The 24,208-nt window shown below is 37.2% G+C and overlaps 1 protein-coding gene and 1 non-coding gene across 2 annotated transcripts in view; both read left to right on the top strand.

Moving 5' to 3' along the window:
- Window positions 1-24,208, top strand: part of Col19a1 (collagen type XIX alpha 1 chain) — a 302,656-nt gene that overhangs the window by 23,114 nt on the left and 255,334 nt on the right. Inside the window, exons 3-4 of the mRNA XM_034521315.2 lie at window positions 2,324-2,383; window positions 3,810-3,909. Coding sequence (XP_034377206.1) covers window positions 2,324-2,383; window positions 3,810-3,909 — 160 coding nt within the window. The remainder of the gene's footprint in view (window positions 1-2,323; window positions 2,384-3,809; window positions 3,910-24,208) is intronic.
- On the top strand, window positions 15,313-15,450 carry LOC117722827 (small nucleolar RNA SNORA64/SNORA10 family). The gene has a single exon (XR_004608593.1). It is a non-coding gene; the product is annotated as a small nucleolar RNA SNORA64/SNORA10 family (small nucleolar RNA).

Below are 24,208 nucleotides of genomic sequence, written 5' to 3' on the forward strand. Positions count from 1 at the left end.
CCTCCCTCCTTCCTCTTTCTTCTTCCTCCCCTCCCTCCTTCCCCTCCCTCCTCCTCCTCCTCCTCCTTCTTTTTCCTCTCTCTCTCTCTCTCTCTCTCTCTCCTCTCTCTCCAGCTATCCAGGGTTTTTTATTGTTTATACCACAGTATGACCTCTTGTTGATGAACTTTTAGGTTATAACTCTCCAAGTAACAATAACATGGACATTCTTATCCAAAAAGGTCTTTTGCAGTCCTGTTTGGCTTTCGTGTCTCTTGGGTCACTGAGTTTTTCTTACTTAGACTCATACATCAGTAGCTTCCATAAATACTGTCAGTTTTCTCACATGGTCCTGCCACTTGCCACCACCACACGCCACATAGAAGCTCTGGAAATGTCACTCTTTGTCACACCTTCATCAACACTACGAATGACAGTTCTTTAATTTGAGTCATTTAACAGAGTCTTAGTAGCTTCCCTTCCATCTCTTGATTAATAATGAAGTGGAACACTTCTGATTATGTGGGTTGGTGATTTGGATATTCTGTCTCATGAAGTGTAAAAGGTGTTTTGAAACAAACATTTTCATGTTTTGCTCATTTGTGCAAATGATTGAGCCCAGGGTTTGTTCTGGATACAGTACTTGCTGCATATTTTCTCTGCTTGTGTGGTTTGTCTCCTCTCTCTAAGAGACTTACTTTACAAACACCTCCTATTTGCTGGCTTGTCTTCTCACAAATCTAATCTTTTGATTAACAAGTCTCTTGATTTTAATGGAGCCCCATTTACCAATATTTTCTTTTGACTGTAATGTTTTGTCTCTTTTAAAACACCCTTTGTTTCTCCAGGTTCACAGAGATTTATACATTACTGAACCTGCTTTAGGTTTTACTTTCACACTTACAATGTATTCCAGTTTCTGCATGTGGTGTAAACATCAAGATTCAGTGTTCTCTGGTATCAATGTTTAGACACCAAACTTCATTGGTTGAAAAAACCTTCCATTTCCCACTGAATTGCTGTGGTCCTTTTACAGTAAATGAACCTTTATGTGGAAGGGCCTCCTACTCTATTTGATTGATGTGTTTTTCTATATGTACACCAATGCCATGTTAAAAGAATTTCTGATATCTCGTGGTTTGTCTCCAAGTTACTGTTCAACTTTGTCTTTAGCTATTTTTTTGTTTCTTTGTTCTTCCATTTAACTAGAGAATAAGCTTGCTAGGTTTTAAACACCTCCCCCCAACACACACCACAAACACATACACACACCCTGACTTATAGGAATCAGTATTTTAATTGCCATTAAGAAAGAATATGTTATATGATGTTTACTTGCAAAATATGTGCTAGACCCATTTAAACCCTAGAACCCTTATAGTTAAATTTGATATGTTGAGTTCTTCTCACCAACACTAGTCTGGGTGCATTTGTCAAACAAAAGGGTGGAGGCATTCAGTGATTAACTGGAAAATTAGAGGTTTTCACTTGCAGCCAAGCAGATGGTCAGTTTGGTCATAAGTGGTTTGCTTCCTGTTTGTACTGTAAAATTTAAGACATAAAACTCTTTTAGATGTGGAAAATTGAATTTGTGACTGACAGAAAAAAAGTGTAATGTACTTAGATTAGAAATTTAGCTGTACTGTTGTACAGTCTCTGTGGCATGATTTGAAAATCAGGTGGTAGTTTTGTCTGCACTATTTCCTTTGTAGGTTATAGTCTGAATTAGATTTAGATCTATTAGTTCGAAGAATTATGTATGTATATAGATTACTACATTTGTATGATGTGGTTTTATTGGATATGTAAATTCACTGAATAGAGATTAACCTTATCTTTATTGTTTTGAGTTGTAAAGTATTAACTTTTTCAATTTTTATCATATAAAAGATCGTTGCTTTCTAATTTTACTTAGGTTTTTATTCTGTACACGCTTCATTGTGTTATTAAAGTTTCAGATCATCTGATTACAAAACCTAAATAAAGTTATGATAAAATATAACAATTTACTTGTTTAACTGGTTGGATTGGTGATTTTAATGAAGCTGATTCCTGTTGTCAAATATATAGAAACACATGGATGTTTGAGCAGTAGTGATAACACTAGTCCACATAAGCGTGTTTTCACCACAGGCCAGGCAATATTCTAAATATTTTATATGATCAAACATTAAATTTTCATAGACATACCGAGAGCATCATCCTCACTTTATAGAAATCTAATAAAATGGTTCAGTTAGTTTTTATTTTCATTTTTATCTTGTTTATGATTTTATGGTAGTAGTCAGCTTTATTTGGGAAAAGTATGATGGGAAATAATTTATGCTTTTTTTTTTTGAAATAGAAACAACCTGCCCTATACTGAGAACAGAGAGATATCAAGATGACAGAAGCATCTTGTCAGGTAACCATTACAATTCTTTGCTAAGTAGTACTTTGTGCAAAGTTATTACCAGATACACGGTAGTCCAATTTTAGGGGCGTCATTATCAGAAATTTTGTGGGGTCCCTTCCTGGTGCCCAGATACTGTATGGCTGAGGCCCCAGGGAGTGGGGATTCGGGAAGGGTAAAGTACATTATCTCAGTAAAGGAATAATTATTCCACCCATCTCTTCAGTGTGGCTTACAGTAAGTGCACTGTCCTAGGGTGGCCCCTCAACCAGCTCATTGACACAGCAGATGGAAAGTTAGGTCTCCACCAAGCCAGAGGTTTTATCCCCCTGACCAGAAGGCGAACCTTAGTGCTACTTTGCCTGCATTACAGGTTAAGATCACAGCATCCACATAGGAAAGCGAATGCTGTAAGAGAAAAACTGACAGCAGAGTTCCGTATTGTCTCATCTCAGGGTAGCAAAACGTCCCCTGACCACGGTGGAGAGCAAAAGCTGTGTGAAATCACAGGTGTCCTGCCTTCTGTTGTAGTTTTGAAAGGAGAGAAGAATATTTATGAGGTGTTTTAGCATCCAGATGTGGTCATAATTTCCATACAATTTTGGCATAACATTTTTATATTTATTTTTTCTAATTTTTTTGTTATTAATGTTGTCATTGATGGTTTTCTTGTTATTGTCCTTTTCTTTGTTTGCTTGCTTATTTTCTTTGAGTGGGTCGTCCCAGACTGGCCTCAGGGTCCTCCTGCTTCAGCCTCCAAAGTGTGTTCTAGGTGTGTGCTACTAAGTCCAGCCAACAATCCTATTCTTTTCATCTTCCTTTCCATTCTCTCTCTGTTTTTTCTCTAAGTCTCTCACATATGTGAGAAGATAACACATATGCTACATCTGGACTCTAAGCATTTTCTCTTGTTCCTATGATTCTCCTGAAGAATGGATTTGTAAGAGGCTGTCCAGATTTTAAACCAATGACTGCTGTTTTTATTCTAATTTTCTGCTTACGGGTTAGAGATGGCACAATGAGCTACTATAATAATGTGCTTAGGTAAATTTCTATATTAAATAGAAGTGGTGTTTCATTCCCTGAAAACATCTGTGAGGAACAAGCATAGTGGTACGCACACGCAGTCTTAGCACTGAGGAGGCTGGTGTTGGAGGATTGCTTTGCATTCAGACCAGGTGAAGCAAATAAAGAAACATATTTATGATCTGTTCTTTAGAAAGATGGCTATACCTTCTGCATGCAAAGAGAATTTTGTTCTCCTGTACCATAAAAGAAAAATAAGAAAAGAGAAATGGAGTGTATTTGTTGATTTCAAACAGGAGTGGTTTTTATTTTAAACCAATCAACCTGTGGATATGGATAACAAAGAATCCTGTTTAACGATCAATACATCTGTGAGTTTATTGCTGTTTTAATAACATGTCACATCTTACAGGCTTTGATCTGGGAGAAAGCTTTGCTTTGAGACATGCATTTTGCGAAGGTGATAAAACCTGTTTCAAGTTAGGAAGCGCCCTTCTTATCAGAGACACTGTGTGAGTAAAGTAATGTGTTTTTCTTTTTCATGTTAACAATGTTACAAAAATTATTTTCTAAGGATATTCCAAATTATTGCTCAAAAATTAAAAAGCTCAGCAGTGTACCCCAATGCTGTAACAAATATACAACTTATGTATTTATTATTGATAAAACTCTACAATTGAACCCTCTACATGCACAAATAAATTGTCTTTAGAAAATTAAATATATTTTGGGGGATAAATCTTATTAGCATTTAACATAGATATAACTGATATTATATTTTAAAATGTGAACTTTAAACATAAAGCTCAAAAGTAGATTCAGAGACAAAAGACTGCTACTGTATTTATTCCTGTATAAACTATGCTCTGTGATGAATTCAAATCACAGTTTAGCCGTGGGTGCTCTCTTTATATATGGAATAGAGCTTGAAGGGAAGAGAAGCTGTTTTGCAGGGCTGTTTGTTTGTTTGGTATTTGCATCTTGGGTCAGACTTGAACAGTCCTGTGTGTAAATACACCATTTTGGAGAAACACCATGCTCCCCATGGGCTTAGCATGCACATAGATATCTTTGTGGGAAAATTAATTGACATGTGTGCATGTTCTTGCTTTCCTCATGTCTTCTTACCTATCCTGAGATTCTTTATATAGCCTAAGCATATAACTTGTTGGGAATATAAGGAGTGAATGTCACGTGGGAGGGGGCTTTTATCGGGTGCAATCAGGTACAGCTGTTTACAGGGCCTCGTGAGCAGGCGCTGAGGGCAGCCGTGCAGCGCTTGGTTATGCATATGCTGTAAGGAAAAGCAAGTGCGTGGGTACGTACGTGCGTGTGCTTGTGCGTGTGCGTGTGTGTGCACGCTTATGGAGGGGGAGACTAGTAGTGGATGACATTTATTAATACATTTAGAACAGGCAAGACATTATGTTCAAAAATTAAGATGCATTTTTGTCTTACTTCTTTTCTCCCCCTATTGATTTAAATCCCAGCAATCCTGGCAATGTGGGAAAAGAATTGATTGGAGTGAATCATTTTAAATCCACTAGACTTTTAGGAAAGCAGATTAAACTGATTTGAACAGTGCTTCCACTATTAGGCACTGCTGTTCTCCCTTTGAGTCCACGGGATTATAAATACTAGGCATGAATTGAAATTTGTTTTCCAACCTTGGCTCTAAACCAGTCCTCACTCTCTGGACAATCAAAGAAAGTACATTTTCTGTCTCTGAAGAGTACAACCCTGTTCCTCCACAACAGGAAACTGGAGGGTGTCTGGTTAAGCCGACTCCCAGTGTCAAGTCTCTTGACTCATCTCCACGTTCATTTCGCTCATAGAGCCAAGTGTGCTAGGATGTTTCTCTTACAAATGCCATTTTGAGTATTCAATGGGCCTGGAGTAAAGTTGCAGCTATTTATACGTTTGTAAATAAGCTGCCTTGCAGAGTCAGCATGGGAAAAAAGGAGGATGCTATTTTATATGGAAAATGAAAAATGCTTCCCGTGCCTGAAGTTGCTTTTATTGTTCCGTACTTTCCACTTATTATTCACCAGGGAAGAAGCTTCCTGAACGTGGGGATCAGAAACCTTTCTGAGGCTGAATATCTTCAGCCTGGCTTCTTATAAGACACCCAAAATTTGCTCAGGCGAGGGTTTTCAAGATATCTATACTTATATCTAACCATCTATATCTTTATTACTGAAAATGTAGCGGTATGTTGACTCTAGGGTGTCTGAAGAGCTTGCTATGTTTTTCATGATTTGAAACTCCTATTTTTTCAGTATTTCTTGAGCCCACAAAGGGTGGTTATCAGAGACTGGCACTTTAAAGGAATCTGGGTGACATAGTATTTAGTTGTCTGAATTATCTTTTCAGAGTAAGTTTCTTTCCTCTCTTAGGGTTTTTTTTTTTTTTTAGGCTCATTGATAAAAGTATTTAAGAATGAATTCAAACGGAGTCTTGAGGACAATTTTATTAGTGTTTCAAAGAGAAACACTGAGGGTGACTAAGCAGGAAATCTCATCAGCTGCCCAGAGAAGAAGAATGGGAGAGAAAAGAAAACCATGGTTTTTGAGCCGGCCTGGAGATTAGACACACAGCAGACAGGTAGACACAAGGCTAGCAGTAAGCAAGCCCAGTGTGGTAGGGAGGGAAAGCTTGCTTAGCCGAGAGTATAAAGATCCCCATATAGATGGTAGAAATAAAAGGGAAAGTTACTTTTTTGTGTAATTCCGAAGAGTGAGCGGATACACTCTGTATGGATACTGCCCAGATGTACTCTGTAAGACACAGTGGGGAGGAGACCAGGGAGGACAGGTACAGTATTTCATCAAAGGAAAACTATTCTACCTATCTCTTTTAGCTTGTCTTAAGAGGGGGCGGGGTCTACCTTCCTTGGACCTTGGACAGGCAACTGACCTGGCACCACTGGAATGTTACATCACCACCTAGGCCAGAGATTCTTTTCTCTTTCCTGGATGGAGTTTTTTCTTCACGAGCCTTTAATTACTACTCTCACCCATACAAGAATGATGGTTCATACATTTTGAATTTCTATGTATTGTTGAGTCTAAAGACAGCACTCAGAGCTGGATTGGAAAATAGAGAATACATTTCAAGACACAGATTTTTCTGACTTTTTGTTTTGTTTTGTTTTGCTTTGCTTTGCTTTGCTTTCTTTCTTTCTTTTTCTTTTTCTTTCTTTCTTTCTTTCTTTCTTTCTTTCTTTCTTTCTTTTTTTTTTTTTTTTTTGAGACAGGGTTTCTCTGTGTAGCCCTGGCTGTCCTGGAACTCACTCTGTAGACCAGGCTGGCCTTGAACTCAGAAATATGCCTGCCTCTGCCTCCCAAGTGCTGGGATTAAAGGCATGTGCCATCACTGCACAGCGATTTTCTGAGTTATTATTCATTCCAATATGGTAAATCATCCTATCTCTCAGGATATTCATTTATGTATTTATTTAGATAGTGGCTGTCTGAAATACCTCGCTAAGGTGGATTCTGGAGCCATAGTGATTTCTGTAGATTTTTAGCACCATGACCCATAAGGGGAAAGAGAATTGTGGGGCACTCAAATGAGTTTCAAACTGCTCTGAATTATGATAAAAGTCTGGAAGCTGGTGGGTTTTGCATTTGAAATAACACCTATGAATAAATGCGAAGGGATGCTATCCATGAAAAATATCCAGCTGATAAGACTGTATGAGCTAGGATACCATACTTTACTTGTTAAGAATTTAACACATATGACATTGGGTATGTTAACAATCTCTTAACCTTTTACAATGCTGAAAATATTCTACCTAGAATGGAATAAATTCGTTCTGATTTTTGTTACCAAAATAAATCTCTAGTGAGAGGAGCTGTCTTTCTCTGTCTCTTTGATTACATTACACTGCTTTACAAAAGTGAGGTTATATAGTTCCAACTTTTGCTTGGAAGTCAGGGACAGTCAGTAAGAGGGAATGGTGGATACGAGAGATCAGGAGAGGAGGTGGATTAGTTACTTTTTTTTTTTTTTTTTTTTTGAAAAAAAATGCTTTGACCAAAAAGGCTTGTGAAAGGCAGAATTTATTTTGACTTACACTTCCAGAAGGAGAGTCCATAATGGCAGAGGAGGTGGCTATAGTAGCAGGTGGATGCAACAGGGAGCCCAGAGATTACATCTTTAATTGCAAAAAGGAAACAGAATACACCAGAAGTGGGCAAGGCTATGAACTCTTGAGGCAGACCTTCAGAGATATATTTGTTTTAGTAAAGTTAAACCACCCCCACAGACAGCATTGCTCTCTGGGGTCCAAGTGTTCAAATACTTGAGCCTAACTACCATAGTTTGGTAGCAGGAGTGATGGGGAGGGGTGACAGTGGATACTAAGATACAATGAGATAGGAGTAAGCCTTGGCTTTGAATAGAAGGATAGTCACAGATAACAATAGTACATTGTATATTTCATAAAGATAGAAAAAGATCTTGAAAGTGTCTCCGTAAAAAGTTGATGACCAGTTGAGGTGATAAATATGTTTAATTTCACTTTAGTATCATACAAATGCATACATGTGTCAAAAATATATGATACCCCTCATTATGTATGATTTTTATATATCATTAGAATAAACTTAAAAGACCACAGAACAAATAAAGTTTTACAGGAAACGTGCTTGCAGCCATTGACAGGGTAGAAGTGTCAACTAACAATTAAAAAAAGTTAAGAAAATGTCATATAAACTGAGCATGTCTCAAAGGGAAGGAGTAATAAGTAGAAATTATTCCAATTTGCATTTTTGTCTTTCAGACTTTTTCAGGGTCTCTGGACTTTAGAACCTCCTTTGGAAATCATCATGTACCCGAGTAGTGCATTGGATAGCTTATGTCAAAATTTACATCTTGTCTTTGCTACTTTTGAATGATGGATCTCATGAACATGGCTTTTTTTCACATGGGCTTTTATACAAAGTCAGGCCTACAATAGTTAGGTCTTATAGGGAGCACTACAAAATACAGAAAGGTGACTTTTAATCTATTTGTACGATTATTTCCAAAAGACTGATGTTTAGAAATAAAAACCATCTTTAGGGGTCTTGATAGAGAGTTCTAACCCTATTCCATCACTTTCGGATCCCTGTATATTTTGTATTCTCTGAAGTCTTCTGTAGCATTAGGGCCTGTGGTTTCAAATTCATATGTGTTGTTTTAAAACTTAAAACAAATGCAATTACAAAGAGGGGTGAGTGCTTTCTAACTACCTAATTACCATAGATGGTTCTAAATGGTTTTTTTTTTTTAGATAAAGAATAAATAAGATGTAGCCTTGGTAAGTCCCTGAAATTCATGGAACCAAAGCTTATTTCAGTCAGCAAATTCAGAGTTTCCTTGACTCAGCTCTGGATGACACTCAGGATTCCACTGGTAAGGGATCTGAGTCTGTCTTTTCTTCCTGGAACCTGTTAGAGAGAAACAGAATACAAGGGAAAGTTATACGTTCCTAAAAATTTCACAGCTCTGTCCATTTTTCTACAAATGTCCCGATTTCATTTTCCTTTGCAATGAAAAAATACCCAGTGTATCACATTTTCTTCTTCTACTCAACTACTGGTAGACAAGCAGGCTGGTTCCGCATCTTAATTATTGCAAGTAGTATAGCAGTAAAGATGGAAATATTACATCAAGTGAAGCATCTCAGACTGATAAGATAATCACCTCTCATATGCATATATAAAATATAAATATTATATAATAATCTATTTATATATAACTGTGAAATTTAAAAGGGGCCCATGAGAAGGGGGAAAGTAAAGAATAAAATAAAACAGAAGGCACTAGAGATCATATGACATGAAAAAGAGGAGACTTGACTGGGGAGGAAGACTTGCAGGAGCGAGCCAGGAGGATGGAGGAGGGAATGGGAGGATGAGGATTGACAGGAGTAAAGTGTATATGAAAATGTCGCAATGAAACTCATAATTTCATATGGAAGAAACAACAACTAGAGACAGCAGAGATGTTGACTTAGCTGTTTAAAAACTGTTCTTATGAACAATTGGGTTAAGTTCCCAACACCTGTATCATGTGGCTCCCAACCTCCCGCAACTCCAGTTGCAGGAGGGCCCACCACTTATGGCCTCTTGAGGCATTTGCCCTCCAATGCACATACCCACTATGCAAATTAATAATTAAAAATAAATAAATAAATAAACAATAGCAAATATTAATAGTAATAATAACAGTAAAATGATACTACTACCAACAATAATAACAAAAATACAAGTTTTGCTTTCCCTTTTTACCGAACCAAGACCAATCTGAAGCCTTCTGTCTTTCATGATGCAGTACAGTTCAGCTACAAAGCCCACCCCATCTGTCACTGAGGCTAAATTTTAAGTATCACTCACGTAAGGGCCAATTTTCAGGATTCTCATTCCTTCCCTCATAAGGCCCTATTTTCTAATCCACGTTTCCCTTCTTTTTTTTTTTTTTCTCTTAGTTGGGTACTCTCCAAGTACTCAGAAACAGCTAAATTCCGAGGCCTGAAACTGTGCTCAGAGCTCTGACACAAGATTCTAATTCCTGGGAGGGTTGGAAGGATCACTTTGCAGCTCCATTAAGCTTTGGAGAGTGATTGTGTATCCCCCGGGTTTTCCTTTGGACATTCTTTTGTTTTGACATAGAAAGCTTCCTATGTAAGAGCCATGTGACTTAGCTAAAACCCTGTCCAGCTGTTTCTTGAGACTGACTGTTACACATGATTCTAAATGTCATCGCTGTACTTCCTTAATTATCATCTGGCACGCCAGGAATGCGAGGTGCGTCACTGCTCATACATTCCAAAATGAGAAGGAGAGTCTACTGGGCTCACGGCATGGAATTGTCTAAGTGAAGCTATTTTAGCAAAATTATTCAGTGTTAGATCTGAAAGAGTTTAAAGGTAACCCTGGTAGAGGTTTTAAATAATATATGGAAATATTTAATTACTACTAGTTATAAAAAATTATCTAAGATTTTTCAAGGAAATTCAGGGATTTTTTTCAACAATAGGTTACTTAATATAATAATGACTATTAAAATGTAAAAATGATGAAAAGCCCTCCAAGTATGTTTGTTTGTTTCAGAGTTTTATGAGTTTTCTCCTCCAAATTTGCTTTATAATTGGGTAGATATAAATGATGAACAGAAATTAAACAACTGATACATGTAACAATTTAGCAGAACCTGATAATATAATTTCAATATTTTTCAAGGTCATCTTTAAGTCTTTCCATCATGGGGTTCATAAAAAAACAAACAACATATGGATACTTCATATGAATGTCATATCAACTATCTGTGACATAATTTCTTCTATAATGCGATGTTTGAAGAACCTTCAAGAAACCTTTGAATGTAAAAAAAAGTGTTAGTCAAGCACTCAGCCCAATATAAAAGAACATTTTTTAATTTGTCAGGTGGAGAGTTCTTTTGCTCTTCATTTTTGAAAACAGTGCCACTTAGTTGAATGAACAAAATCACCTTGGGAATATATGGATGTATAAATACATGCTACATTTATAAAACATTGCATCTTTGCTAGACTTTCTCTGCTTCTAATACTTCAGAAATGTAGACATCACAGCTATCAATGTGGTCATGTGGTAATAAAAATCCTGTTTCATGAGTCTGTAAAACATCAAACACATTCTATTTCTTGTCAGTCACCTAGCAGGGCTTAGGAAAGCTTAATATTTTCATTATCAAACTTAAGTTAACTGGATAGTCCTCCTTTAGATTTTACACACTCGATATTATTTTAGAAGGCTGAACTGCACAAGTAACTGACCATAAAAGTAGAGATATACATTGATATTACCTTCATTGATGGTTCCCTTGATTGTCAACTCAGAGACAAATAATCTTATTCGTTCAGAAACTTTTAAAATTTTGTATCTATTTGTGAATGCTAGTAGACAAAACACTTAGAAACTTTAAATACTTTTATTTCACGTGTGTTGTAAATGATGACACAATGGAGAGATTCATTTACATAATATTAATATGTATGTAACATATTGGTAAGATAAGAAGTCTTCATTATTTTCTTCAAAAACTACAGTCTTAAAAATTAAATAAAAAAACAAATGAAAGCAAATGCAAGTCAGATGCTGTGTTTCATTTGCAAGCATGCCTCTTTCTAGAGTCAAGTGCAGATCAACTTTTGAAAGGAAAGAGATTATGCTTCCGATTCTGAGAGAAATGGTGTTTTCCCTCCCGTTGTCACAATGCAGATGAGAATACTAGCATGTAAGGCCTAGCATTTCCTGTACAACAGACAGTGTATTCTCTTAGTGGAAGGAAAGGGAAGCAATTGAAAACCAGCTTTGCATCTCTGAATAGACAGTTAATGCTTTAAGTGTTCAGAGGAAAACAGAAGCCCTGTGTAGGAAGGATATAACTTTAGGGGAGGAGAAAGGGAAAAGAAAGACAGGAAGGGAAAGGTCGGAAGTGAGAGGAAATGAAGGGCTGGTCCCACAGGTTCTGTTGACTTGACATTAAATCCTGGGCTGAGGAAAAGCTGTAGTCAGAGGGCCAGTGGCCATGTCTGTGGGGCATTTTAAACCACACACACACACACACACACACACACACACACAGACACACACACAAAACAGTTGCATGAGTACACTTTCCATTCATCTCTAATCGTATTAGGCTCTTAACAATTCTGTGTTAGCCATTAATTGACTGGCAAACATATTGTTTTTTGTTTACAAACTTTCAAACAGATAAGGATAACCTTGAATTTATGAGTCAATTTCTTTACATGTTTTTATTTAGTGTGTTCATGCATGTGTATCTGTGTGTGCGTGTGCATGTGTGTGTGTGTGTGTATGCTTGCCATCACATAAAATGTGGAGTCACAGGATAACTTGTGGAATCTGGCTCTCTGTCCAGCAGGTGCCTTCTAGAATTGAACTTGATAATTGACCCCTTCAATGACAGAGAGGGTGGGCTTTGTAGCTGAACTGTGCTGCACCATGAAAGACAGAAAGCTTCAGATTGGTCTTGGTTCAGTACAAAAGGAAAGCAAAACTTGTATTGTTGTTGCTATTGTTGGTAGTAGTATTTTCAGGTTTGGCTACAAGCACCTTCACCTACTAATCCATGTCTCTGGCCCTAAATGTATGAATTGATTAAAGAATTGATGGTAGCCGTATATGATCTTTGTTCTATACTTAACAACACATCTATAGCAACTCCACAGACTTTTTTGTAAGGTGGTAGGAACCTAATTGTCATAAAATAGCACTATAACCATAAAACAGTTTTATAATCCTACTTGGATGCTATCAAACAGTAAGATGTAATCACAATTTCACAGTAAACTTTGAAATGTGTGTCAACGAGAATCTGCTCAGACCAGCTCATGTTCAGTCTTCAGGTACCAGAGTTGCCCTGTAGCTTGTGACTGAGTGTTGTGTGTCTGGGCACACACACACACACACACACACACACACAATGAGCATATCTTCATTTAGGAGGGCTACAGAAAAAAAAACATCTTCACTTAGGAAGGCTACAGAGAAAAGCACTGTATAATATTGGGTCACTATTAAGTTCAGCTTTGATGCCGGTGGGGGGTGGGGGGGAGGAAGAAATTGCAACAAAGTATTGCATTTAACTCTCAAATTATCGTGCATTCTCTCTGTGGGTTGTAAGAAGAGAGGCACAGACCATGCTTTCAAATTATTTCTGGCTCCAAATACAGAGAGGCCGACAATTCGCCATTATGGAATCTAATGTTGTATATATGTGGCATACACGCTGGGATACCAGATGAGGCTCCTGGAAACAGTTTCACAGAGGATTCGAAAAACCTGAGGCTTAAAGTGTGAGTGTGCCAGGAGGCTGGGGGATGATGTGGGCAACAGCGTGTGTGCAAAGGCTGTTAAAGGGAGGATCACTGTGATTTTAAAGGTCAAGCAATTGGAGGGATTCTGAGAGTCTCCTGTATAGTTCGTTAGTGAACACGGATGTCTAGATAGGCAAGACAAGGCAAGGAAGAATTAATTTGGAGGCCATATGTTCAAGATTGAATTTCATTCATCTAAAAAGCTAAAGGCACTGGAGCAGTAGCTACTAACCTAAAAGGGGGGGGGGGGCGGGGGAGAAGTAACTGTGTGAACGCCACTGAGAAATCACTTGCAATGGGTCTCTGATTCCTTGGATCCACTTGCTTCTGGTTTTGGTCCGAGGCTGAGTGGCATTTGTAGAAGGGCCTGTGTTTAACAGGAAGCCATTTGCAACATCACAATGAACAAATGCTTACCAGAGCAGGCGAGGAATTATTAGAGCGTCACCCAAGCTTGGTTTTCCCATTAACAAGCTATGTCTGAATTCTCTTAGCAAACACGAAAAGGCTAAGATTTCAGACTCTCTGTGGCTCTGAAACCAAACATTATCCCCAGGCCCGAAGGAAGGCATTTAGACAGACGGACGCTCCAGCCCAGCTCGCCAAATTGCTTGTAAGTAGACAGGTGATGTTGAATGTCAGCTGGGAACGAAACGACTTACTATAAACTCCAGGCATCTCTCACTTCACTCTCAGGAAATGTAACTTGTATCATATTTCTCTTCCTGGAAGCTGTTCAGCAAGGCGGAGGCCTCAGTGATACTGGTAAATACGGAAGTTGTTTATAAACCCTGCCTCACACTTATTCAGAATGGAAGAGTTAATTTGGAAGCCTGTTCCTGATACTTAAAAATAGAATCTTTTTCCATGTGGCCATCCATTTGAAAAGAAAAATAAATAAACAAATGTCAGTCTTGTTAAATATGATCTGGAAAGCTTGCATTCGGCCTACTGAAATAGCACTTTTTAAAAGGCAGCTTCACTTTAGGCTCTGGGCTATGGAACTGGCTGAAGAGTTCACCTTGGGACCAAGGTCTATAATCGACAATTATGCCGTTCGAATATGTCACTGTTTGGACATAAATTACACTTGATTTGGGGAATGTAATGAACAAAATGAAGTTTTTCTAAAAAAATTATGTCGCCCTTGTTTGTTCATTTTTGGGTTTTGGGTGTTTTTGTTTTTTGTTTGTTTTTGTTTGTTTGTTTGGGTTTTTTTTTTTTTTTTTTTTTTTTTTTTTTTTTTTTTTGCACTGAAAATTTGAAGACGTGAATCTTCTTCCCCCTTGCCTCACACCTTTTTATTATGTAGTGAGGAAAGAGCCAAAAAGGAACTAGCAATTAGGTGTTTCTTTTTCATATTAATCTCTTACTCTGCAGTTTGATTTCATCCTTTACATGGTGTGTGAGACAGAGATGCTGTTTGCCCCACTATGGGTATGATTCGTTTAGGGATACAGAAAACCACCAGCTTAACCTTTCTATACAATAAAATTACTTAATATACCAAGAAATATAAATTTATGACTTTTCACCAAACTCTTTATTTCCCTCATTAAGAATACATCAAGGCTTTTGATGGAGAGTAAATCGTCTTATCCTTCCTTCTTCCCATAAAACAACTGTGTTAATAAGTATTTGTGCATATTTTAGAAAAGTCATTGCTTTTCAATGTCATTCTTCCTGAATTTGACAAACGTCCAGTGCTTAACCCTTGGAAAAAGGGTGGGAAATAATATCTGTCCCCTTGAGGTTACGCTGTACTAGTTTCGCATTGGTCAGAAATACCTTCCAACTTGTTCAGTTGAAACTTTCCATCCTTGTGAAATAAGGTTCTTTACGTCACCAAGTTAACTTGGTGTGTCAGTAGCAATGTCAGACCCTGGTTTGGGAATTCAGTGGACAAACGGGGTGGAATAGATATTGATCTGTCTGTGGGACAGTAACTCAGGATCTCTGCAAAGTGTTCTGTTCTTGATCATTATTCAAAATAGTCAGATTTATGATCATTACTTTTACATCTTAAAGAGCTACTCCTCATCTCCCATGCTCTGGCAAGCACACAGATCCAGCATGTGCTTGGTGCGCTTTCAAGGGAGAGAGAAAATGGCCTTCCCAATAAACAGTAGACTTGCCCCAAAGTGGCTTCTTTGTTGTTCCTAGGAGTGTCATAGCTTGTAAGTGGAAAGGACTTTATCTTAAAAAAAAAAAAAGCCACCAATCCTTTTGATTATTATCCAGCAGGCCACCTTTGATGCTATCACTAAGACTTAGAGCTGATTGAGCCCCATCTCTGAGTGCCTTTTATAAGACACACAGGCATTTCTCATCAAAAATCATTAATACTTTTTGTTCCACTGTGTAGCTGTTTATATATATATATATATATATATATATATATATATATATATATATTGTCCTTGAGATTTTACTCCTGCTTGCTTGAAAGCTGAGTTAATATTAAAGAAGTACTTGTCCAAAATAAATAAGTAAGCTCTAAGACTTATAAGGGAAATATTTCTGATTTTACTTTTTCAGTATGTATCACTTCTAGAACACGACAGACTGTACTTAACCCATTTTAAAGATATTACTGTGTGTTTTGTGATACTTCCTGGTCTGTGCTCAGATAACAGTAGGGGAAGGAACTGTAATTATCAACTTCTTGGGGATACCAGGCACCTAGGATGTACAAATGTCACAGTGAATATTTTCCTTGGAGACCAAATATGATTTGTTGCTGTTATTGCTGATATCGTTGTGTTATTGTAAACATTAAAATGAATCTTAAGTTCTGTAAAACTAATATATTATATTAATTTACACACGCTCCAATGCTCTAGAAAAGAACTAGAGACTTCTTTTCTTCATCAGGATCAGAAAAGATTACTTTTAAGTCAAGTCAATAATGATGAGGAGAATCTTATTTGTAGCCAAGAGGAAGCAAGCAACTTGATATCCTGGAAAATACTGACCTTGGAATAAAAAGTCACGAGTTCAAGTCCCATCATGATCTCTGCTTGGCAGAGAGACGGAAGGGTAGTCGTTTAAGTTTTATGGCTTTGATATTTCACTTAGGAACTGAGGCGGTTGATGTAAATTACTTTCAGGATTTCCTTAAGCTTTAAGAGTACAGTATATGTTTCATATGTTTTCATAGTTCATATATCTCATAGTTATGACTGCAAGGATTTTTTTGGAAGAATGTAAGAATACTACTGAGTAATATTTTGCTGTAATTTTTTTGGAACATTTGTTAATGTTTTCTCTACAGTGATCTTAAATCCCTGTGGAGGTCTTACATTTCTCATTGGAAGTGACCATCAGATGGCTGGCCTTGGTGTGTTTGTTTGTTTATTGTTTCTTGTTTTTTTGATGAACCTTCAATATCACTTGGTGCTAAATTGCTCCTGTCGTTTTCCTGTTGGACAGACTGAGGCACAGTATCCAAAGGTTTAAGCAAGTGAACATAGACTTTTTTGCTCATTCAGTTCCTGGGACAGGATCACAGGCATCGAGGGTTTCTGCAAATGGTGCAGGTTGCAGTTCCAGTGGTTGTTTAACAGAAACAGTTTGACCACAGCCTTGTTTTAATGGAAATCGTTTTATGGTAGTTGGCAATAAATGTGTAAGACATTTGAAAACACAGAAGACTAAAAAATAGAGCAAGGTGACGTGTTAGGTACTGATTGGAGCCAGGGCAACTTTAAGTGTCTTAGAGGACATAACATTTGAACCCAGAAATGAATGAGGAGAAGAATTTGTGTAAATGCAAAGGCTGGGGGCAAAGTTTGGAAAAATGACCCCATGAGAAGGCACAGAAGACACAAGGGGCAAAGGCTTCAATGACCACAGTTTATTCAAAGAATCCAAATCCAGGTTACTGTGCCTGACCATGGCTGCCTCGCAGAATCTAATGTCGAAGACAATGTGTCAGAGGCAGGACAGAGTCAGCTTCTGGACCAGCATCATAAATGTGCCCTTTACTCTGCAAACTTAAAGAGATGTTCTAAAAGTTTTATGTAACAGAGGTATCTTGTCTGACTTATAATGTTTATTCTAGCTACCATGTGCAAGCCAGACCGAAAAAGTTAGGGTAATGTATAATCATGATAGTGTAACAAGAATCCATTGGAGAGATGCTGACCACTTGGACTCAGGCAGGATTGTGCAGATGGAGAAGAGAGCATAGAACTGTGGTCTGATTTGGTGGTGGAAGGAGTGAGACTTGCCAGTGGATTGGGCTGGTAATGAAGGAAAGGTAAGGATTAAGTGACTTCTAGGGATCTGAATGGAACACCTGGGCTAATGGCTGTGTCTCTATTGAGTTGTAGAATGTTGATACAAGGAAGTGTTTGGCTTGAAAAGCAAGAAGTTGAACAAAAGGATGATTTTGGCCTTCAAGTAGAGATACCTGGTAGAAATACAGGCATGTAAGTCCAGACAAAGTTGGCAAAGGTTCTCTCTCTCTCTCTCTCTCTCTCTCTCTCTCTCTCTCTCTCTCTCTCTCCTTCCCTCCCTTCCTGCTTCTCTCTTCTTCTCTTCCTCTTCCCCTTCCCCACCCTTCCCTCCCTCCCTTCCTTTCCCTTCCCCCTCCCTCCATGTCCCTGCTCTTACCCTCCCTTCCATCCTTTATGGTGACATTTTGAGTACTCATAATAGTGGTATGTTGTTTTGGTCTGGCTAACTGAGGAATATTTTGGAGTCCAAATTTGTCCTTCCCTCTGTGTTCTCTACTAAAATTTCCTTTCTTCATAATAATCCCTGCAGACCTTAGCTTTGTGCGTTTCAAAGTGAGATTTGATTATTAGATAACCTGATAGCAACATGTGACTGGTTTTCAAGGAGTAACGTTGAGTAAGGTCTAGTGTTAATGGAGTTTGCATTTTATAAACACAAGCATTATTCAGGGAGGAAGAGAAGCCTAGCAGTGGATTGTAGGTGCTTGGGCTTTCTGGGAAAGCAATGCATAATAAGAGAAGATGCTGGCATCTCCCAACACTTTTTGACCTTGTAACACACCTTTAAATGACTTTGGATGTACAATTCTATTTCACAGTAATTAAAGGTACACAGTGATCAAAATCATCCTCTATGTCTTGCCAAGAGCTTTCCTATATTACAAAAGCTATCTAAACTATTATCTTGTTTGTATTTCCTAATGGCTTTAAGTCAATTTTACCTAGCAAGAAATCCCATTAATCAGGAAGGAAAAATTCACTAGAGAACCTACTTAATGTAAAAGTTGGATAAATAAAATCTAGTCTAATATTCTGAACAACAAATTCTTTCATGGGTACATAAAATGCTAATTTTTTAAAAGGCAGTTTTATGTCTTAGTGTTCTGTCACCAGTTGTTGGATTTTAAACATATGATGAAAATATTCACTCAGGTACATTTTTATCGAAAATTTTTTCCACCTTTTCTGGTGCTTTATTGTTTTTAATTCATATGTAAAGTGCAAATTAAAAACTTTAGTGACTTACTTTTTGCCCACCATAATAGAAAAATGTACTTTTTAGTCTACTTATCAGTGTTTAAATAACTTGCCTCTCAACTTACACATCAATACACATGGCCTTTTGGATAATTAGGAAGAGGTGAAACCATAATCTATATTATCTCTCTATTGGCTAGGTCTCTGAAGAAAACAAGTTAATTTACAGGTCATTTTAAATAAGGCTCAGTATTATTTTTTCCAAATCAAAAGAGTTGTGTTTTTAAAATTTTTCGTTGTTTATTTTCAAGACAATGTCTCACTACATAGCCCTGGCTATCCTGGAACCCACTCTGTAGACCAAGCCAGCCTTGAACTCACAGATCCCGCGTGGGCCACAACACTCAGCCCAGCTGTGGTTTTAAAATGATTATTAAGATTCATGCTCTTTGAAAAAACTGACTAAATATAGAGAATAAAAAGATAAAAATAATTCTTCCTCAATCTTGACACCCAAAGAGAAACACTGCTATATTCAGATATTTAGAAAACGTATCTTTTGCTGGGGTCAACCTCCCACTGTTACAAGTCCTCATATTTGATGTCATTTTCTGTCCTCACTCGTTACTTCAAGGAGGTGGATATTGGATCCTCTAATTCCTCCCCTACAGCCTCAATCCATTTCTTTCTTCTGTATGATTGAGTTCAGGCTGCTATGTGGAGAACATCAGAGGAGAGATAAAAACTAAGAGATTTTTACAACGCTGTAATAAATGACAAGTTCAAAGTCATTTAAGACATGTGACTCATGAGACTTTAGAGATGCTCTGGATTCTACCTACATTAACTCTACTCTCAGCAGCCAACACAAAGGGGGAAAGATTGTTGCTGTTCCCTTTGACACCTCTGGATAATTAAGAATAACGTTAAATTCCCTGTGACCGTTAGTCATTTAAATAACTGATTTTATATCTATCGTTAATTTGGTACGCTTGTGCCCTCACCTGTCTATAAATATTTAGGTAACGCAAACAAATGTGAAGAACATAGATATGGAAAATACATGGTGGATTAAACTCAAAATTCCACTGAGCCCTCAAGTGTAGGTTAATATTAATGCATTGGAGTAAAATTCATATTGAGAATATTGAACTAGAAGCAATGAATATAAAATAGGGGTGAAAGCATAAAATATTCCATAGATAATTTATAGCATAGTCTATATATACTCATTTGTGTAAAGCTTAACAATATTTTTCTTAATGGAAATATCACTGAATAAGCAACAGATAGGATTTCTTATAGGAAATTACACTCCATTCAAAAACATGCAGGCTGGATATCTTGGACATAGCAAGCTGTCATTATATCTCTCTGGTAGCACACAAGTAATCTAATATGGTCTCTTTTATAATAGAAACTTTGGCACAGCCCAGAGAAATTATTCTGTATCACATCAAGTGTTTGTGTGTGTGTGTATGTGTGTGTGTGTGTCTTATAAACAAGAAGCCAAGTTGGTAGAGGCAGATATAGTTTTTAACATCTTTTGAATATACAAATTTTTCTTTAAAGCTTACATTCTGTGAAGGCAAACAAAATAAGAGGAACAAATATTTGTTTTTGTTAGAAATCAGCTTTTGAAAGCTGATTATAATTTTCTAAAAGGTAAATATAATAATTATAAAGATCTTCATACACTAGGAATGCATAACAGAGACATTTCTTCACTGTATGTTTTGAGAGTGTAATTATTACATATTAACCATACTAGTAAGTTATTTTTGACACAAGAGAAACTTTAGGATATAAAAACATTTTAAACTTTAAAATTAGATTATAAGTTACTGAAAAGAATTATGTTGAATTTTCATCTATTAACTATTAAAGACAGAAGTAAACAATTTAATAAAAATTATGGAAAACTTCAATATCAAATGTAAAGATTAAAAGACCATTGGTAGAAAATTCTCAAGGAAAATGTGATGCCTCTGAGATAATATGATCTAATAGTTTCTGGAGGACATTTCTTCCTGAAGTAGAAGAATACGTGTGCTTCTCAAATATGCATGCAACATTGTCAAAAATAGGCCATAAAATATGCTTTAAAAATTCAAGTCTTTCATATATGCATTACGTATGTTTCTAACCATAAAATAGACTCAGATTAAAGAGTAGCAAAGCCTACTTCAATGTATTCAATGTAAACAAGCCTAGAGATGCAGTTGGCAGTGATTTAGGGTCTGCATCATTGAGGCAAGGTATTTTAAGACATCTCTCACTACACCCTCATGGCTATGTTCCCTTTGACAGATCGTGGGATAATCTCCAACAGCTACCATCTTGCTTTTGCTATTAATAGCAATGTTGAGCTGATTTTACTTTCAACATCAGGTTTTTCATTCATATTGTGTTGTTCTGATTTTAGCACCCTTAACAGTCCCCTAATCTGAAGGGAGGAAGCCTTCTTTTTTTTTTTTTTTTATCTTTTAAAGTTTTACAGTATTCTATACCAGATGAGAATTCAGCTGATGTTGGTGTAATTTCAAGTTTATGAACTGCTGGTCACTGCACCGGCTTTGTTCTGCTTGTCTCTCATTAGTCCAGATAGTATTTATGAAAAGTGTGATTGATTGTCAAAATTTAAAACTTGAAGCTTCTTAGGTAAAACTGTAGACTTTTGGCTTCTTTGGGAAATGCTGATGATCTGACAACACCGAGTCTATGATCCCATATGGTACCAGCTGGCTGGCACTAAAGAACAGCTGTCCCCGTAGATGGACTGGGCTCTGATGCCTGCGGTCCTCGCACATGTCCTCGACACAAGGACCCATGTCACTTACTATTATTAACTCGTCACTCTGTTTTTCATATAGAAGTATACGAGGGATGTGAGGAAGTGAATATAGTTTATATGCACAGCTATATCAAAATAGAGAGAGGCAAGATCGGGGGTCATGTTTTTATCTGAAAAGCTGACAAGCTCAGTTCATTTCTTGATGTGCTTACATTTATTATCTACCCTTTGCAGACACTTCTTTAGTTGCTAAGGACAAAAAGGTGAGGGGGTTTGGCCTAAGCACCCAGAGTTTACGTTTCAACCATCGAGTACCCATAATGCTATACATTTTGGTTTATATGAACAACAACAGCAAAAGACACCAGTAGTCTTAAGACCTGCACGAAGATTGAGGAGGGTAAGTGCAAAGAGAGCAGCAGGCTACCTGATTGGAATAATGTTAGCATTCAGGAGTGAGTGGTAAGGACTGAAGGGATGGCAAAGATGTCGATATTTGGAGTGTTCGTTTAAGTAGTTCACTGGGTTAATGAGAGGCTACCAGTTAGACAGCCAGGTCAAAGGGAGTCAAGCGAAGGCATATATTTGTAAAGCAAGATTACAAGACCATTTGAAGAGGACACATTAAAGATTTAAAAGGAGATTTACTCTTGAATAGAAAATTACAGTACATCCTGGAAGAACAAAAGCAATTGGACTGTGTGCCTGACTGAGCAACAACAAAGAACAGGACCTTCAGTGTTGTAGGCAGGGAACATTAGGGAGAAGTGGATCTACCTCAACACATTCCTAAACCACGCAGGATCAGGAGGAATCAGACTATGCAGAAAGAAACAGAGGAGAGCGTGCGTAGGTGTACACACATGGGTTTGTGTGTAGGTGTGCAAATACTCCTGTGTGTATACATATGTGTCAGATGAGCAGGAGAGTATGAAGCCCCAAGTGACCAATATACTGCCTTCTTTATCCACCTACAAAGGAGGTGGGTGTCTTAGAAGCTAAAGAATTTTAACCATAAACATTGCAGACTAAGCTCAATAAGAGAATAAACATAAGAATGAACCAGGACACCAAAACCTGGGGCAAGAGCAAAATTCAATAGTGAACGTGAGACTCCCACGTTATGCCTCCCCCCACATAATTTCCACATTTGCAGAATGCTTATAGTCACATGAATATCATTTACCATGTATAAAACAGAAATGTTCTCTTTGGGGAAAAAGGAATATATCTAGAGAAATAATCACTATATATTAACATTTAAAGAGTTGTTGGAGAAACTGCAGCTAATCACGATGGGCAGTAAAGCATCCCATTGACTCACCATGCCAACAAATACAGTGTTTTTCATCACAGTCACTTTTCAATGTGAATGACTAGCACAACTTACCAGAAATCCAATAGCTTCATAACTTCCTGTATGGATCAAAGGGAAAATTATTAGAGAAAACTAATCCACACAAAGGATATTCAAAAATGCAGGAGTTAACCAGGTACCTGGAAATGATTTTTTTAAGGGAGAATAAAAGAAAATAGCAAGGGAAATATGTTTCTTTTCATTCTTGCTAATATACAGTCTTCATTGCAAGATGTAAGTCTGTGGTCATGTGATCCTGAACATGTTTGATCTTGTCTGAAGAGGTACATGGTAAGAAAGAATGATGTCCAATATAATAGCATTGTCAAATTCTGGAAACATTTATATCCTAAGAGTTTCAAAATGGAGAGTTGGAAAGAGAGGTAGGACATTGGAAGCAAAAGGGATTATTCAGCTATTATTTTATGTTGTAAGGAAAAAACACGGGGCTTGGGATTTCCTGTAGTTTTTCCATAATTACCTCCAAGTTTCCATTTGGAAGTATGTTTGGTGTTGTTGATTCAATCCTACAAGTACCTACCTTTAAGTCTTAAATAGTCCCATCCTGTACCTCATTGATACATACCTCATTGATACAAATTGGCATAATTATGCTCTAATTGTATTTTGAGAAAAAAGTTTTATCTTAACAGGAAGGGTGATATGAAGGAGGAGCTAAGGGGGAAGGAATATTGAGAGGAAGAGAAGGAGTAAGGAGAGGAGAAGAAGAAGGAGAAGAGAAGCTAGGTGATGAGAGAGAGAGAGAGAGAGAGAGAGAGAGAGAGAGAGAGAGAGAGAGAGAAGGGGGCATGGAGGCAGATGTTCACGTGTCTCCAGCAGTCAAAGATAGTTGATATATCTAGGTTGGGTATTGGGTTACACTTCTGATTGAGCAATACCAAACTTATAAAGCCTTTGATTAATGTTTTTAAAAAAATGTATAAAAGCAAAAAGGAAAAGGGGGCATGGGATAGGGTTTTTCTAGGGAGGGGAAATGAGGAAAGGGGATGGCATCTGAAATGTAAATAAAATATCCAATAAAAAATAATACAAAAGTCTTAAATAGTCTCAAAAAGAAAAGCTAGGCATCTCTGGCTACCTTTTTGTTGTTATGTTTAATTAAGCAACACTACTTAGAACAATACAGTAATCATCCCCAGCAATTTAGTAAAATTTCATTTGATACTGTAGAAATTCTAGAAGGTACAATATCTCATTATTGGCACTTATTTGGATAGAATTGATAGAAAAAATGTTTTCTGTTATTACTTTTAGTAGAGCTGAGCAAAACACACAATGCTAGTATTACTAAGTGCGTGGTGCTTTATCTATATAACACAACTTC

This window comes from Arvicanthis niloticus, chromosome 17 (genome assembly GCF_011762505.2).
Source record: "Arvicanthis niloticus isolate mArvNil1 chromosome 17, mArvNil1.pat.X, whole genome shotgun sequence".
NCBI lineage: Eukaryota > Metazoa > Chordata > Mammalia > Rodentia > Muridae > Arvicanthis > Arvicanthis niloticus.